Raw genomic sequence first — 18,478 nt, 5'->3', positions numbered from 1 at the left:
GGCATAGATAGTGAGTCTTCTGATGGATATGGGCAAAGTCAATCAAAAGCCCTCTGGAAAACATTCACCCTTCTGGGTGCCATTAAGAACATTTGTGATTCATGAGAAGAGGTCAAAATATTAAGATGAACAGGAGTTTGGAAGGAGTTGATTCCCACTCTCATGCATGACTTTGAGGGGTTCAGGATGTCAGTGGAGGAAGTCACTGCAGATGTGGTGGAAACAGCAAGAGAGCTAGAGTGAGAGGTGAGCCCGAGGATAAGACTGAATTACTCTTACCTCATCAGTGCCTGAACAGATGAGGAGGTGTTTCTTACAAGTGAGCAAAGAAAGTAGTCTCTTGAGATGGAATTTACTCCTGGTGAGGATGCTGTGAAGACTGTCAAATGACAACAAAGGATTTAGAATATTACATAAACTTAGTTGATCAAGCAGCAGCAGGGTTGGAGAGGATTGGCTCCAATTCGGAAAGATGTTCTACTGTGAGTAAAATGCTTATCCAACAGCATCACAAGCTACAGAGAAATCATTCATGGAAGGAAGACTCAATCGATGTGGCAAACTTCATTTTTGTCTTATTTTCAGAACTAGCCCCAATCACCCCACCTTTAGCAACCACCACCCTGACCGGTCAGCAACCATCAACATGGAGGCAAGACCTTCCATTGGCAAAGACTGCAAACCCTGTGAAAGCTCAGATGATGGTTAACATTGTTTAGCACTGACGTATCTTTAAATTAAGATATGTATATTGGGTTTCTTTTAGACATAATGTTATTATACACTGAATAAACTATAATATAGTGTAAACAACACCGGGAAACCAAAAATTCACTTGCCTTGCTATATTGTGATATTTTCTTCATTGTAGTGATCTGAAACTGAACCTACACTCTCTCCAAGGTATGCCTATACCTGGCACCTTATATATACATGAGGGAGGCCTCAAAACATGACTACATGCTTACATAGAATACAGTTAGGCTCCTCTCCCCGTGAAACTTTGTCTTCTCCAGTGTACCTTTCTGGCCCTCGCGGCCTTCTTTAGCTTTCCAACTATCATCAAAACCTTCTCACAAGAAAAGTCTGGAAATTCATTTACTTTAAAGTAAAAGTAACTGATGATGGCTTAAAGTGTTTCATCTCAGGAAGAGTTCAATATGGATAAAACCTCACATAAAATCTTTGCAGTCTCCTACCACTGAATGACAATCCTTAGTGAGCAGGGAAGGTGAGACTGCTTTTGAGGGATGGGTTGAGAGGTAAGAGTGCCTTGCCAAGCAGAGAGAAACCACAGCCATGGCAACATATTCTGAGATCAACTATTTGCAGAAATAAATGAATATACTATTTTCTACACTTGTTTAGTGAGTTAGCACTTAACCAAAGATTTTCAACCTAGGGACCCAACCAAGGAATCCAAAATGCTCCCACACTTTAAGAGAGCTTCTAATATTTTAAAATTATAGTTGGGTTTGTTGGGAAAAGAGAAACTTCCCCAAGATTTCATGCAGAGAAAAGGCAGAACTTCATATAGTTCAACACAAATACAAAATATTGTCAGCTAGAGAGCTCTAGAATACAGTGAAGCATTTAAACAAGTAAAATTATAAAACTGTCAGTAACACAAAACTCTTCATCTCTTAGTAAAGAGTAAACCCAGACTGATGGAAGTCAATGCAATGATACCAAAAGAACAAAAAAGCCAGTTGTCTACTTACAAATCATATGACCTCCTTTACCAAAATGTCTGGATTTTACGCCATCCAATAGAATAAATAAGTATACCCCAAAAATAAACGATTACAAGCTGATATCTTTCTTGGTCTCCAGATTCCATCTTTTTTTTTTTAAGATTTTATTTGTTTATTTAACAGAGAGAAAGATCACAAGTAGGCAGAGAGGCAGGCAGAGAGAGAGGGGAGAGGCAGGCTCCCCACCGAGCAGAGAGCCCAATGTGCGGCTCGATCCCAGGACCCTGAGATCATGACCTGAGCCGAAGGCAGAGGCTTAACCCACTGAGCCACCCAGGCGCCCCTCCAGATTCCATCTTGAAATACACCTCCATTTTGAATAAATCAAATACCGCTTCTCTTTGTATACAGGACACTCATACATACATGCTCTTGTCACCAAAGTGAACAGAAAGTATACATATCTGTGCCATGTCATGTAGTTGTAATAATCCTAGATTATTTCTTTCAGTCTTACAGTTCCAAACTTCCATATTATGATGCTATTGGTGTAAAATATATAACTCTACTTTGGCTTCTTTTAAAATAATTTTTTATTTCTTGCTTACTGGGATATGTTAACATTATCTGAGTTAACTTTTTGAGCTGATGTCTTGAAGATGATTTGGGCAGAATTGTTCAGTGCTACATAAATGTTAGCCTGAATCCTTGCTCTAACCTTGCCTTCTGGTTCTATTGTACCTCAGAACAATGGACCATTATAAATGTTGCTTTTGAGCAGAATAAAGTTACAAAACAGAGCTGAGCTGATCAGTTCGTGGCATTGGCTTTTAAACATTACAGTGCTTCCCACCTTTAAAAATAATTCCTCACCCAGATATTCCTATATGTAATCTGTATCTATGCTTTCAGAGAGTAAAAGCATTTTTTGAAAATCGATTTCAGAAGCTGGTCATATTATGTTTAAAAAAAAAACAGTTGTTAATTATTTAGTAAAATGAAGTTCTCATTTTGCAAGTTAAGAAACATCCCCTTCCCAAATATATTTCTTTCTCTAAATTGAAATTTCCTCTCTGAGTTTTCTTAAATTATGGCCCTTTCATATTGCATGTACATTTTGTAAGACACTTCAAATTTACCTTTCTTGGTTAAGTTTCCAGAAATGATTTACTTCCAGAACCACCCCCCAACCTCTGAGAATCAACTCTATTTTTCAAATTTCCCATTTAGCATCTCTGTCTTCAATCACACATTTATCTGTGCTCACCTAAATGTTCAGTGTTTGTCAAGCAGCAGTAGATTGGGCATTCTCTCTCCCCATCTCTCTCTCTCTCTCTCTCACCTATGAGTCACTACAATTTCAGTAGATTCACAATAGAGAGTTCAGAACCTGTCGCCCACACCTCACTGTAAGCTAAAGAAACCAGAAGACAGCTTTCTCCTCTTGCAAATGTCAAGTGTTCCTCATGTCTCCATTGGAGGCTGAATAGAAATGTAACCTTAGAAAAGTAAGTCCTTGGGTCTGGGCAAAGCTTTGTGTATTCTATTCTAAAGTGGACTTTCCCTACAAGAACACAGAATTGGTAGTTTTAGTTTCCTTTCATCAGGCTTAACTCAGCAGCCCCAGCTTGGTATCTGATTTGTCCTGATTGGGTGGGAGAGCCCACAAGACAAACAGCAGGAGATTTTCCGGTTTGTCTCAAAAGCAGCCGGAAGAACTGTGTCTATGGGAGCGGGGGGAGTGTGGTGGTCTTCCATCCAAGACTTCTCAAGGGTATCTTCTTTTTTCTTAACAATCCAACACACCACACACCGTGCCACACTTATTAACTAATTCTTCTTGGTCAACAAAGGGTCAAAAACCCACCATCAGGCTTGCATTTGGCTCTCATTATGCCTTTCATGAGCACATCTCCAAGTATCGTGTCTAAAAGTCCTTTCAGAGGTTTGGTAGGGAGGATATCCCTCCAGAATAAGCTCAGGTATCTAACTGAAGTTTCCTTTTGCTGTTGGGTTTATTTTGTTACATTCAGACAGGAAAAAATGCATTTAGACAGATTGGCATGATTTGGGCTGGAGCGTTGACCAAGCAATCAGAGGCAGGAAGGGGAAGAAAGGCCGGAGGAGAGGTAGGGGTTGAAATCAGATGTTCATTTTATATTTCACTCCAGAAAACAGCTCACGATTATAATTACCCACCTTGTTTTGCAGCTCAGAATAAAAGTGGCGTTGCACCAACCTCTACCCAAGCAGCCATCGTGATTAGAAAGTACTCCACACCTTGGAGAACTGAGGAGACATGAGCATAATTTAAAATGCAAATTAAACTGAGGGGGTAGCAGAGAGAACACATAAAAGACAGTAAAACAAAACCTTTCAATTTTCTTAAATTAGCAGTCTAATGTGTTCTAAAGAGCAGCTCCACTCAGATCTCCTCTTAGGGGTTGCATTTCATCATAATATAAAATGGGCCAATCCATCACTTGCCTCTGCTCAGTGCTCTCGAATTGAGATTGAAGGGAAAATTAGAAGCTGTTCATTTGGGCTCCCGTGCTCAGCAGCATCGCACAGCGTCATCAGGAGCTCTGGGTGTCCTGCTGCAAGAGGCCAACAAGTGCTGGTGAGTATCTGCTAACTTCAAGACTCTTCCTTTCCTGTCTCATTTCTGGCCACCTTTCTTTTCTGGGGGGTGGGGGACAGCTCCCAAAAGAGCATGTTATAATGCATTTTTTAAAAGCTGGGAAATTTCAGGCAGCTTTTTCAGCTTCTTCCAGTGACTGAGTCGCAGAAGGAAAGAGTTATTTTCAGCCGAGACGCTGGTGACTGATCTATGTATTAATTATAACAGGGGAACATTTAACATATGCTAAGCTCGAACGGCCATTCCCTGCAGCCTGTAGCCAGCATCAGGGTAGGAAGTGGGTACCCTCCCAACAATTTCTAGACAACTTTTCGATCCTATTAATGGTTTAATCATGTAATTCGGTTGCAATTGCAAATCGAAGTGTGACTTGGGGCTATAAACATAAATTAGTAAAGCCAAAACCCGTTTTTCAATGACGATGACACTTCTCTGCCTAAGAGACGGAAGGGGTGATGGGGAATGGACCACATGACGGTTACATGTAGATTTTGATGGTGATGATTTTGTGCCCAAGTTTTATACGGGAAACTGGTCATTTTCTTCCTTCAGAGTGGAGGATACAAAGAGGCTGAGACTGGCGTCACCTTCTGTTGCTAAGGTAACATGCTCTGGCTATTTTATGTGATAAAGGAGGTCCACTGGACTGTATACATTATTCATTGCTGTTCTAATCAAACAATCAAAATTGTTTACTTTCATCGGGAATTTAGTGAGATCAAAGACACTCCAGCTGAAATTCTTCTTGGTTTTACTGCCGGCAGTTAGTCCTTGATTTTTTTTTTTTCCTCTTGCCGTAAGTATGATTTGCTCTCGGGGTTACCTTTGGGAATTTTTTAAAGTTTCCTCTTACCAGATTTGGGTTCTTAAATTAAAATATTCACTGTTAGAAAGAGGAACGAATTGGATTAGCCTTCTGCGCTCATTTGAATGACTTGGTCTTATGAATTCTTTCCAAAAACATCCTGCAGAAAGAGAGATACTTCATTTGTGCAAGTATCAGGGAGAGGTTACATATGCTAAAAAGAACCCAGCTGGCTGAATGCTTTTTAATAAGTGCATCAGCTTCCTGACAGACCAGTGCATGATGACATGCTGGGGATCCTTGTCCCCCAAACCAGGATTCTTTCTCAAAAGCAACCTGGGTCAGGGGCAAGCAGGTGATGATCCTGGAGCACTTTATAAAATGTGCTGAAGGGAAGCACCAAAAAGGAAGGAATCCAAGGCATTTTTATAGCAAACATGTCAGCATGTGTCATAAATGCACAGCACCTCTAAGTGGAGGCTCGGATTCCCAGGCGATTCTCCCTGTTCTAAGGGAATTGGAACTCCCTGGACTGAGGATCAGTTCAGAACGCTGACACTTAACAATGCCATTCCTCAGACAGATCTTTTGAAAATGGATAGCATATGAATTTAACAGCCTATTTTTCCAGTTAATAAATAACAAGGAAAGACTGGTATGTTATTTCTCTTTAGCTTGAATCATCTGGATTTTTTTTTTCTGAGTAGAATATATTTCCTTTAATGAATGTTGATTAAATGTTGCATTTTCTCATACCGTAGAAGAGCTATGTTGAGGGTGGGTTTAGAACTGGAACTCTCAAATGAGGGAGGATCATAATGGGATATTTCTTATTCCAAAATTGTTAATATGTATGTATGTATATATTGTTATAATATATAACAAATATAATACATTGTATATATACATATGTTTATACACACACACACACACACACACACACAGACATGGTTTTAAACATCTATTTGACAGTCTAAAATATTGTGGATTTTTTTTTCCTTTTCCATAGGCACACAAGTGACTATTTTGTCTTGAAACTCTGCTTTGAGAACATCAAGGATGGATTATCCCAAAATGGATTATTTTCTGGATGTCGAGTCTGCTCATAGACTCTTGGATGTCGAGTCAGCTCAAAGATTCTTCTACAGTCAAGGAGCTCAAGGTAATACAATGGGAGCAGGAGAGGAAAGTCCTCTCGTATGCATGTTGGTTTTATACTGACAGCTGACTGTCTACTGCAGCAGCTGCAGCTCTACTGCAGAGGGTCGGTAATTGGGATTACTAAATCGAAAACGAATCTCTGCCAAACTGTTGCTGAAATTGAGGCAGGCATGTAATAGAAGGGATAAACGCAAACTTCTTGGATGTGATTAAAAAAAAAAAAAAAAGCATCCTACCCAACTTTTGACACAAATGCCCCTAGGACAACTAGGTTAGAAAATGATTTCCCACCTCCTTGCACCTAAGGCATAGGTATCCAGAAAGATATCTGGAATGCTTCCCCATCCCTGCCCCACCCCGGGAAAGGTTAAGTTTGCAGCCACTACACTTGAGGGGATCTAGGGCACCCTGACCTGTCTGATTAAACTCCAGGTGGGTTAGGGGCACCCAAGATCAGCTTTGTGCTTCTAGAGCTGCCTTATCTGTTTTAGATAAATTCCGTTACTGCTCTGGGAATTAGCAGAGCACTCAGGGAGCAGTAAGGAGCACGCCTGTTGTGAAGCGTGGTTGATATGTGCATTTTTATTGACATTTTTATTTTATTGATGTGTGCATATTACAAGATGGTCAGCGAGTCTCTGGTTGGCTGGCTTTTCCTGTTCCGCGGTGCACTGAGGATGTTTTGCGAGTGCGTTGCAAAGAAGCTGGAGTGTCTTATGGGATCTCCTGATAGGCAGGAGATTTTTTAAAAACATATTTTCTCTTTTCCATGGAATGTTTAGGGTGTTCAGTCAAGGCTCTCTGATAATGGGCATCTCCTGCACAGTATAAGGGATACACTGAAGAGAAAGTTGACGACCGTATTCTTAAAGAGAAAAGTAGTCAAATTCTTGGAAGTCGTAAAGCAGAACTGAGAAGGAGTGCTGTTTGGGGACTGCTGCAATCTCTGTTAGGTGGTGACAGGTACTCCACACGGGGCACTGATGAAATCCGCTTTGGCTTTCCCAGAGGTCTCCTCTGCACTGGTTTTAACCTCACTGGCAAGCTGATTTCCCATGGCAACCTCGAGGGTTTTCAAGCCTCCTTCTTCTCTGGTTCCATTTTCCTGGGTATGATCCAGGCTTCTTAAAGCCAGGAGAGGCTGGGAAATGATCTGGTTAATTTGCTCGGGTCAGTGTGCTCATCAGCAGAACTTAAATTAGCAAAAGTGATAGAACAGCTAATTCTCCCTGTGCCTCTGGTTGTACGTAGTCAGCAAATGCGCCTCTCAGCCACCTACAGAGACATGAATATGTTGCTCAAGTAGGAGACGAGGGAGAGACTGGCCAGAACCTCCAGCCTCCTCTGGGTCTGCAAGTAAGAAGATGCTAGAAGTAGATGGAGGAAAGGGGCTAAGGTTCAGTCCCCATCTCCAGACCTGTGTTTCAACATCACAGCATCTGATGCGTTCAGTCTGAGCGGGACAATAATGTTCAGTGGTGGGGTCATCTACCTGAGCTGTAATCAATCATCAGCAGAGAAGGGGAGTTGAGTTCATTTACGGTATTAAAGATGCCCACTTTGCCTGGCAGTAGAGACAGGTGAAGCTTTTCAGAAGCCTGTGGGCTCCGGGCTTCCACGGAAGGAAAGCAGGCAGGGTGTGGGAGGCTCTGAGGACTCAAAGCAGCCTGGTGGTTGTCAGCAGATGGAGTTTGGGGGTGGAGTGGTCAGAATTGTCACCATCCGTGACTGTGGTTTAGACAGCAGAACTGGAATGACTAGAAAATGCAGGGGGAGGTGGCAGCATGAGCCACTGGAGCTCCTGAGAGCACGTTCATTTTAAGGTAATCCGCACGGCGTTCCGATCAAAGGATCTTGAATTCGTAGTAAGGTGGAGGGGTCCCTAAACATCATCTATTTCGATTTTTTAAAACCTCAGCCTTCCTGAATCAGCCATCCAGGTGTACAGTCGAGGAGTCTGTATTTTAAACAAGAGTCCCGGTGATGATTACCTAGTAGCACATCAGTCTAGGGGCCCACACTGAAGGACCAGTCCACCCAGTCCAATTTCTCTCCTGCCTTCCCAGCACAGGAACCCCTTCCTTGCATTAGAGACAGGATGACCCAGTGGTTGCAGACCCGGGACCCTGACTGCCGGGGTTCAAATAGTGGGTCTGCCACAGTGAACCTGGACAAGTTCAGCTCCCCCTGAAAAAGACAGAAGAAACCATAATAGTGCCCAGTTCCTCAGCTGCTAAGAGCCTTAATGAAGTAAGATTTAAAGTGCTGAAACTGTCTGCCACATAAATGCTACACATCAGCAAATCAATAAAATAAACATCCCTGGCAAAACCCTATCCTCTCCTCTGTTTGAAATTTCATAAGGAAGCCACTGCCAAACAAGAACACAGCCTGAAAGGAGCTTAATCTCCTATTTTTAGCAAAAAAGAAAGAAAGAAAATTAAATTATACATGAACTATAAAACATGGTGATTATTTTCTTGTCACATCAAAACCCAACTCCGCACAAAATTGAAAAGTAGTGAGTTTGTCTTGGTATTCCCTATCCACCAGGTCCTTCTTTTCACATGACAAGTGAGGACTCCCCCCCCTTCTCCATATGCCTTCCCCAGAGCTGGACCACCTAGGGCCGGTGAACCCGTCTCCTCTCTGGAGCTCTGCTGCCACTAAGATGTGGGGCTCGTCACTACACCGCCCCAGATCCTCCATGGCAGCGTCCTTCCACTTGGTATAGACACCCTAGACTTTCCCAGACAACCAGTCCCTGGGCCCAGATAAAGGCCTCGGGTGAGTGGACAGAGGACTGAGGACCATGGCCTGCTCCCATCCCTTGCAGAAACAGGTGTATGTGTTTGAGTAGAGATTCTGAGCACCAGTGAAAAGGGGGCAGCACGGGAGCCAGCGCTTGGGAAACGCATCTGAGGCAATTACGGTTTCATGCTGACGAAACACAGCACACAGCAGCTCTCTTCCTGGCCAACCCAGCCCAGGGACAGGCGCACAGTAGATTAAGTAACCCTGATCCAGCACCCTCTTCTAAAAGGTCTAACTGGGAGCACAGTGTGGAGCTGAGCACCCAGAATTTGGGTGACCAGGGATTTGATCCATTCAACTGGAGAGTGATTATTGCCTTTTTGAGTTGTCCATTCTCAAAGTCATGGTGATACCACTGTAGACTGATCAAGGGTTCTTGCAAGTGTAAATACTTTTGAAGGGGGAAGCAAGAAAATCTCAGATTTTCTTGCTTTATTTTTTTTATTTTATTTTTATTTTAGTTTTATTTTTCCACAGTAACATCCTTATATCAGTTTTGTTTACAAATTCATAAACTTCTTAGAAACCTACCCTTTTTCTATTTTTTAAGATTTTATTTATTTATTTGACAGACAGTGATCACAAGTAGGCAGAGAGGCAGGCAGAGAGAGGGGGAAGCAGGCTCCCCGCCAAGCAGAGAGCCCAATTCGAGGCTCGATCTCAGGACCCCGAGACCATGACCTGAGCCGAAGGCAGAGGTTTTAACCCACTGAGCCACCCCGGCGCCCCCAACCTCTTTTCTATTAATGACATCCAAAATGGTTATCTAGGACCAGGGTACTGGAATTATAATGTTTTTGACCCCATCACAGTTATTTTTCTATTCTTTTTGGGAAGGGCAAAAGGCCTGCCTCTAAGTAGAAGATGTTTTTAGCTAGTCAAAGCCAGAGAAGTCCCAGAAGGTGAAAAAGAAGGACAAAAGCAATCCGGTCTATTGTGGGACAGATTCTTCTGAAAGTCCCAGAGATTTTTCAAGTCAGTCATCGGCTCTGTGGACCTTCATTTTTCCTTGGTTTGGTCCTGAGGTAGGGAAGCACCCCTCTGGGGACTCTGTTTTGGAAAGCATGATGTGCTGCAGAGAGCAGAAAAAAATCCAGGGTCACCCTGTTCATTATCCATCAGTGAAGGAAGCTCTCCCAATTAATCTGTGAGTGCTTCGTCAACAGGAAAAGCTGCTTACCTAGAGGGAAGTCCGTGAAGGTCTCCATTAACTCAAAAGAATTCTTGAGGTTGCAGATACATACGGCATAGAGATCAGCCATGTCCTGACAACATGGAACTTGAGTTCTCCCATCTTCCAGGTTTCTATGATGACTCACACACACAACTTTTGTCCCTGTCATTTTTTACTGAACGATTGCATCGGAAGGGAAGTCTTATTATAGGATCACAAAAACTAGCATCGTAGGATTTTCAGGTTGAAAGGGACATGATATAGATGGGTGATTCTCCTGGCTGCTCCTGGAACCAAGTGAAATGGAATTTGTGAGGGACAGACCCAGATCCCAGGGCTGCATTCTCAAAGAGCCACTGGGCTATTAGGATGGACGCTGACGGTTGAGAACCACTGTTAGGGATCGTTAATCGCATGCTATTGAGAGGGTGGTCCTGAACTAGCACCATGGGCTTCATCTTGGAGCTAGTTAGAGATGCAGAATCTCAGGCACCCTAAACCTAGAGAAGCAGAACCTGCATCTGAACAAGATTTCCAGGTAATTTATGTTAGTTCAGGAAGCAATGACGGAATCCAGAGCATCTTAGAAACACCTGGCGAGATTTTACGAACTCAGGACTGGAGTCCCGCAACAGACCAATCAAATCAGAATGTCTGGTAGTGAGCCTTCTAGTTGGGAATCATTTTAATTGTCGCCGGTGAGTCGAATGTGCGACCCGGACTCAGACCGACTGGCCCCTCGTTTCATGTGGAGGAGGCTTTAGCACATCACGCAGCTATTCTTGCCTGAGCATCTTTCTCTAAACCGGTCCTTCCCCTAAATAAATCTTCAGCATTGGAAAGGTGCAAATGGACTTTTTTTTAAAAAAAGGACTGGGCTATATATGGGTGCTACCATGTGCATATTCATTGTATCCATTAATCCTCAAAGAAACTTTGGGAAAGAGGAATTATTATGCTTATTTCACGGATTAGGAAAGACTACACATTTAAGAAAGTAGCATGCCAGGATTTGAATTCAAGTATTTCTGACGCCAATGACCCCACAGGCAGTGAAGGAAACATTCGTGACCAAATCACACTCCGGGATATGATGAAGCTCAAGGTGGTTCCACCACGTGCCCAGATCACACAGTTTATAGCGAGAAGGTGGCCACACACACCTACGACCTCTTTGCTGCACTAAGTTTCTTTTCTCCAAGACCATCAAAAAACTTAGACAATTAAATTTCTTTCCAAGAGGAAAATACATTAAAAGGCAGCCAAATGACTAAAGTAACTAGGCAGTCAAACTTATGACTCCTGTTCACAATTTCCCCTCTTTTATCTTTTTAAATAATTCTTGGCATTGGAACTAGGTGCTATACTCATTACATCATAGAGCATCTTCTCTGTCTTGTCCAACAAAGGGAAATGCTGCTTTTCACAACTGATGGATGCCACAGTTAGCAGCTAAAGTCTCTTCAATTTGCATTTGGAAATGGAGAGGAATTCATTTAAACCCTCTCTCTCAAATATTTCCTCCACCATTTGCCCATCCTGTGAAATCTGTCAGAATTGCTATCTCTTCAATCTTCAGCTTTGAATTAAATGTACTCTAAACCTAAACTCTAAATCTCTGGGACTTTTGACATGGCCCCAAGAGACAAGAACATTTGGTTACAATTCAATTCGTTGCAAATCATTGACAATAGTCATCAGCACAAAATGTGCTCATGCTATTTCCTTTCCTGTGCTTCATACAAGACCCAACCCAGTGTCAACTCTCTGTGAAGCCTTGCCTGACTTTTCTAGGCCTTTCTTTCCACTGCATTCTATTCATGCCTACATTATAGCCTTTGTCATATTGTGTTATTCAACTTTCACCACTTACTAGCTGCATGAACTTACAGAAATGGCTTCACATCTCTAAGTCTCATCAAAATGGACATAACCCTAGCTTCAATTTCATAAGGATTTTTGAGAATTAATGGGGGTGTGCTTATAAAGTGTCCAGTACATTATTTATTATTATTGATTAATCATTGGTGCTTTTGTTTTATTATTACTGGTATCTGTTACCTACTTAGAGAGTGGTGATCTCCCTAAATACCATTTTCTGGGTGCCTAGTATCATCCTTGGTATACAGTAGGAGAATTAAGATGTAGTAAATGTCTCTGTTGAACTCAAGGAATGGAAATGTTTAAATCTCCATTACAAAGAGATACTCAGGATTCAGGGAAAGAACTAAAGAACTCTTGACAATTGAATATCTGGAAAATAGAACCTTCTAGGACCTTTAAAGAATTCAAATCTTTAGTTGAAAATAAGAGGCTGCTGAAGGCCAAAGGGAGAGACAGGTAAAAAAACAATTTTCAAATACATACAGGTGTAGGAAATGAAGAACGTTATCAACTTTGCTAGATCTCCCATAAAACAAGTAATTTAAAAAGCAAAAGCAAAGAGAAGAGATTTTGTGTACTGTTGAGGAGCATTAACCTTTTAAATATTTACAGGTCCCCTGAATAGTACCGTTCTTAAAAGAGCTCTTTAATATATGAGTCTGTGATGACTGAGTTTTTATTCTTCCTAAAAGTAGAATTATGGAATAGGTGACCAGTCAACGTTTGCTCTGCTGAACTTAGGTGATGTTAGTTCAAGAGCTGTTCAGAACATGTTCAGGAAACTATCTCTGAGCTATCTCTCAGCTGAGATACATTCCCCCTTCCTTCCTGAGATCCTTACTGCCTAATCCAGTACTTACATTCTGTGGTTGCTAACCCCAAACCAGCCTCCTTCACACTCCTGCTTCTGGACAGACCCAGTGGAAGGTGGCTGGAGATATCCACCTAATCCCAGGCGGGACACACACTTTGAGAACCACTCCCTGGAAGCCTGGCCATGGTGCTTCTAGGAATCGTGCTGAGTAGATGCCGGTTGTCTTCCTTCTTCTGGTTTGTCCCCTGAGACCTTCATGTCATGGTTTTAGATGTGGCTTATAATGGGACCTACAGGTCAAATTTGCTCCATAAGGACTGAGGTAGAAACAGTAATTGCAAAGCAGCCTCATCCTCATGTGTGGCATGATTGTCAACTGGATTATGACCTTTTCCACTCACCAGGCTGATATCTCCCTATTGGCTCCTCAGAGTCCTGCTAGGACCAATAGAGCTCATCAGCCACATCCACCCATGTCCTCACGGGTATGTCCTGACCGAGTAGGATACATGGAACTTCCAGACTCTTATCTCTGACAAGTGCTTCAGAACCACTTCACATATCGTTTCTAGCCTTACTTTCTTGGCACTCAAGTCCTCACCCTCAACAAATACTTGCTCTTTGTCTTTTTTTTTCCCTTTCCTCTAAAATTCTATCCAGGAAGCAGCGTGCTGTGCTTCACTCATGGATGACAAGTTAACTACCAAGCCTTCCCTCCTAACTTCCCACACACTCCATTTTAGACCTCTAATTGCTCACACGCAGGCTCTCCAAACCTGTGTTTAATACAAGGCACATTCTGAGTGAAGGAGAGGGTGAAGGCAGATTAAGAGAAAAAATATTGTGGAGATAGCCAGTCTGCCAATTCCATCCATAGGTAGATAACCATAAAAACTGAACTCCATTTCTGGAGTGCGCCACTGGAACAGGGCAATTCTCAGTACACAGAAGGCCAACAATTTAACTGCACTCAGTTTTCCAAAGTTCTTTGCACCTTTGCTCCCAGCAAGCATCTGCTTGGCCATGTATTATGATTCAAGGCTCATAATAAAGTAGGATATGGGGACAAGAGGAAGAGAGAATAAAGACGAGAGGATGAGAAACAGAAAGGGGGCAAAATGATATGAAAATACAATGAGATAATTGCAGTCAATTAATAACTCCTACTGGCACATAAAGCACGTGAAAGAGTGGATTATAGATTCAGCCTACACACAGCCAGCATCAGCCATGACCCAATTAGCATAAACAAATCACAGGTGCTTGGGAAAGAATTCTCATTTTCCCAAACAAATCTGTTTTCCTAAAAACTTTCAGTATCACCTTCTGGCACTGAGCTGGCAGGAGCAAGGATGGGGAGTCTAGCACATTAAGATCAGTTCATGGCTAATACCATTTTTAATATTTTAAAGAGTACTTCAGCGAACAATTAGACCCATATGCTCATGCAAACCTTTAAATAGTACTTCTGAAAGGTTAGGACTGAACAGAGAGATTATGTTAGAGATCTGTGCATCTTTTTTCAGTTATAAAAGCAAAGCAAGGGTAACATTAAAGTATTTGGCCAAAAACTGGGAAGGAAAATCAGCCCTACACAACTACCATTGACCCTTAGAACAATAGAGGGGCTGCGGCACCTACCACCCATGCAGTCAAAAATCAGTCTAACTTTGACTTCCCCAAAACTTAACTGCTAATAGCCTACTGTTGACTAAAAGACTTACCATTGATAAACTATTAATTAACACATATTCTGTATGATATATGTATTATATATTGTATTCTTACAACAAAGAAGAAAAGATTATTAAAACAATCATAAGGAAGAGAAAATATATTCATACAGTAGTGTACTCTATCAAAAAAAAAATCTGCTGATGACTGGACAAGTGCATTTCAAACTCACATTCAAGGGGCAACTGCGCATATGTGTTACGAATATCTTCTGCCAGTCTATGCCTGGCTTTTCTTACTTTCTTAGTGGTATATTTTAATAAGTAGAAGTTTTTAATTTTGACAAAATCTGTTTTTTTTTCCTATTATGGTTAGTCCTTTAACAAATCTTTGCCATCCCGAATGGTATAAAGATATTTTTCTGTGGTGCCGTTTTTTTAAAGCCTTGTAGTCTTAGTTTTCACACTGAATTATGCCTGTGGTCTGTCTTAAATGAATTTTCCAAATAATATGGGGTAGAGGAGGGATTGTCTTTATTCAAGTATTCTTATTGCAACTGACATTCTGAAATGTGATCATTGACAATAGAATATTTTATTCACCTCTCTTTTCTCTAGTGCTTTCTCCTTTTCCCCATATTCTTTATAGGCTTTATGTTAGCCAGATCAAAAGTGACTTCTCATAGATGTGGTTTATAAATCTGGGAGTTTGTCCTTTACATGAAATTTGAGTTAGGAAAATTGACATTCCATTTCTAAGTTACTCTCAAAAGACTAAAGAGTTCCCAAACAGGACTTTTTCTTAAAAACCGATTATCTAAATGGCATAAAATAACCAAAAATCGAATACAGTTCTTTGTTTATGATTGTGAATGTCGGTATACCAATTCTATAACTACTGAAATTAGAAATAATTCAATTTATTATTCTGACATGTACTATTATTTAAAATGTTTTTGTACATTTAAGGTATTCTAGATATTACCTATTCTAATATTCCTACTACCCATCTATTTCCGTATTATTCAACTACCAGAAAGTTCTCAAGTCTATTTCTGTACAAAAAATTATGTTCACGTTGGGGGAACCAGGTGGTGGGTATTGGAGAGGGCACGGATTGCATGCAGCACTGGGTGTGGTACAAAAACAATGAATACTGTTAAGCTGAAAAAAAAATTATGTTCACAATCAATTAATTTGCAGCACTTTACTTTCATTTTATATATATATATATTGCTTATTTTGAAATTACATATAATTTCAACACACAAAGCACATTCATTCAGTTGGCCGTTTTCACAAATATTTATTGAGCACTTACAGAGTACCAAATGCTATCTACATGTGACTTCAGCAGTCAACAAAACGGACAAAAACCCATCTTTATGGAGTTTACATTTTACGTAGATTTTTTACTTTGATTTATATCCCAAATATTTACCTTTCTTTAAAATTGAGTATTCAGATATTAATAATACATCTGAATTATTTGCAGTAGCTAATTATATGTCCATTAAATTGTGTGCCCTCCTTTTCATTTTCTTTCATTTTCTTTTGAGAAATCGCTGTCCAGCCCAGAATTATACTTCCTAGACCCCCTTATACCTTTCGAAGCACCTATAATGTTTTTGCCAATGGAATGACAACAGAACTAGTATATCACTTCCAAGCCAAGGTATTTTAGAAGTGGATGCACCTTCTCCATGCTCTTTTTTGGTTTTAATTTCAAATCAATTTAGGCAACTTATAGTGTATTATTGGTTTCAGGGGTAGAATTCAGTGGTTCATCATTTGCATGTAACACCCAGTACTCATTTCATCAAGTTCCCTCCTTAATGTCCTTCACCCACTTACCCCATCCCCCCACCCACCTCCCTTCCAGTAACACACTCAGTTTGTTTCCTAGAGTTAAGAGTCTCTTATGGTTTGGTTTCCATGCCTTTTTTTTTTTTTTTTTTTTTTTTTTTGCCTTTTGCTGGCTGGATGCAGATGACTCAAGGCCCTAGAGGATGGGAGAGCATAGAGGGAAAGTGCTAATCACAGTTTCACTTCAGACAGAAAAGGGGGGGGGCGGTCTCAAGTAACTCAGACTTCAATGTGAACAAAAAAATACATTTTACTGTGTTAAGGCATTGGAATGTAAGGTTTATTTGATAAATAAGCATGGCCATAACAAATATCCTTGCTTTGTTCATATGGAAGACTGTTACTCTGAGTAGATATAATGTTTATCTGAGAATAGGGGAGGCTGGGTGGCTCAGTCATTAAGGGTCTGCCTCCAGCTCAGATCATGATCCCAGGGTCCTGGAATTGAGCCCCACATCGGGCTCCCTGCTTAGTGGGAAACCTGCTTTTCCCTCTCCCTCTGTCTGCCACTCCCCCTACAATGTGAGCTCTCCCTCTGTCAAATGGATAAATAAAATTAAAAAGATAATAATGTTTATCTGAGAATAGAACCATTATCCTTTATCTAGTACAATTTCAGAGTTGCCCCAAAAAAGTGATCCTGAAGGGGGCTGTCAGCTAGGCAGCCTCCCAAAGGGCAAGGCCAACACTGAAGAAGAAAAAAATTTTTTTTAAATACTGAGGCCAACACAAAATTAAATGCATTCCTTAGCAGTTAGTCACTTAAGAAAAAAGTTGTAAAAGAAAGTGGGAGTAATGGGCGCCTGGGTGGCTCAGTGGGTTAAGCCGCTGCCTTCGGCTCAGGTCATGATCCCAGGGTCCTGGGATCGAGTCCCGCATCGGGCTCGCTGCTCAGCAGGAAGCCTGCTTCCCTTCCTCTCTCTCTGCCTGCCTCTCTGCCTACTTGTGATCTCTCTCCGTCAAATAAATAAATAAAATCTTAAAAAAAAAAAAAAAAGAAAGTGGGAGTAAGTTTGAGGACTGTGTGGCTCATGAACCAAATTTGCATAGTTATAATATCAAGTGGGTACTATTAGAATTCTGATAAAATAAGGCTGAGGAGTGTGGAGGGGATATGGTACAAGAAAACTATGTCCTTCCTCATTCTCTATGGTAGTGAGTATAAACTGGGTCAAAAGATAATATATGTATGCTTTATATGCTCCTATAGGAACAGAATTTGTTGCCTCTGTGGGAGTTGAACCAGTGACTAGAAACAGAAGTGGGAGGGAGATTTTTTTTACTTTTTCACTACCTGAGGAATAATTACCTATTTAAAAATACATTTTTAAAAAATGCAATGTAGCTTGTGAGAATTCATTAGTATCAGGGAAGATACAGTTTTACTGGATTTCAACAAAATCCGTTATGAAAATTGGTGGATATAAATGCAAGACTTGACACTATAATTTAGCAAGTACCCTCAATGATATCCTTCCCCTAAAACTTATGAAGTTTCCTGGGTTTTCACCTGTAACAGCTATTAAAATCAGTGTTGAAATAAACTGAACTTAGAAGTAACCCTCTGAGGCATATCGTAAAGTGATCAGTCAAGATGTTTTCACATGTTGAAGTACATTCAGTTTTTTTGCTTCATTGAGAAGTTTATGTTGCATCATAATATATGATATATATTATGATATATATGATATTCCAAACTTTTAATCAAATAAACAAATATTCTGATTTATCTTCTTTAATTCATCTGTTAACTATCTCATTTGTGTATATTTTATAGCATATACAAAATATTCATACAGTACTATTCTGATTCATAGATTAAGAAGTACCTTTTTGGGAATGCAGGCTCAGTAAGCTCCTGCTGGCGGGTTGCTGAGTCTGAGTTTGGAGACATCTGAATCTGCCACAGAAGCTCAGGAGAGCCTCTCTGATGGGAGTAGTCAGATCAAGCC

At 40.8% G+C, this 18,478-nt stretch overlaps 1 protein-coding gene across 5 annotated transcripts in view; it reads left to right on the top strand.

The window, feature by feature from the left end:
- The first annotated feature begins 4,191 nt into the window (after positions 1-4,191).
- Positions 4,192-18,478, top strand: part of PHACTR1 (phosphatase and actin regulator 1) — a 587,665-nt gene continuing 573,378 nt past the window's right edge. The window contains exons 1-3 of one of the 5 annotated variants that reach the window (XM_047733072.1): positions 4,192-4,308; positions 4,888-4,936; positions 6,150-6,302. In XM_047733072.1, the coding sequence (XP_047589028.1) occupies positions 6,200-6,302 (103 nt within the window). In that variant the 5' untranslated portion in view covers positions 4,192-4,308; positions 4,888-4,936; positions 6,150-6,199. Of the gene's footprint in view, positions 4,315-4,887; positions 4,937-5,637; positions 5,796-6,149; positions 6,303-18,478 lie in introns of those variants that run through there. The other 4 variants (XM_047733070.1, XM_047733075.1, XM_047733073.1 and 1 more) reach the window with 4 other exon arrangements.

The sequence above is a fragment of the Lutra lutra genome, chromosome 6, assembly GCF_902655055.1.
Source record: "Lutra lutra chromosome 6, mLutLut1.2, whole genome shotgun sequence".
NCBI classification, from domain to species: domain Eukaryota; kingdom Metazoa; phylum Chordata; class Mammalia; order Carnivora; family Mustelidae; genus Lutra; species Lutra lutra.
The sequence above is the reverse complement of the archived record's forward strand: the minus strand, read 5'-3'. Positions and strand labels throughout refer to the sequence as shown.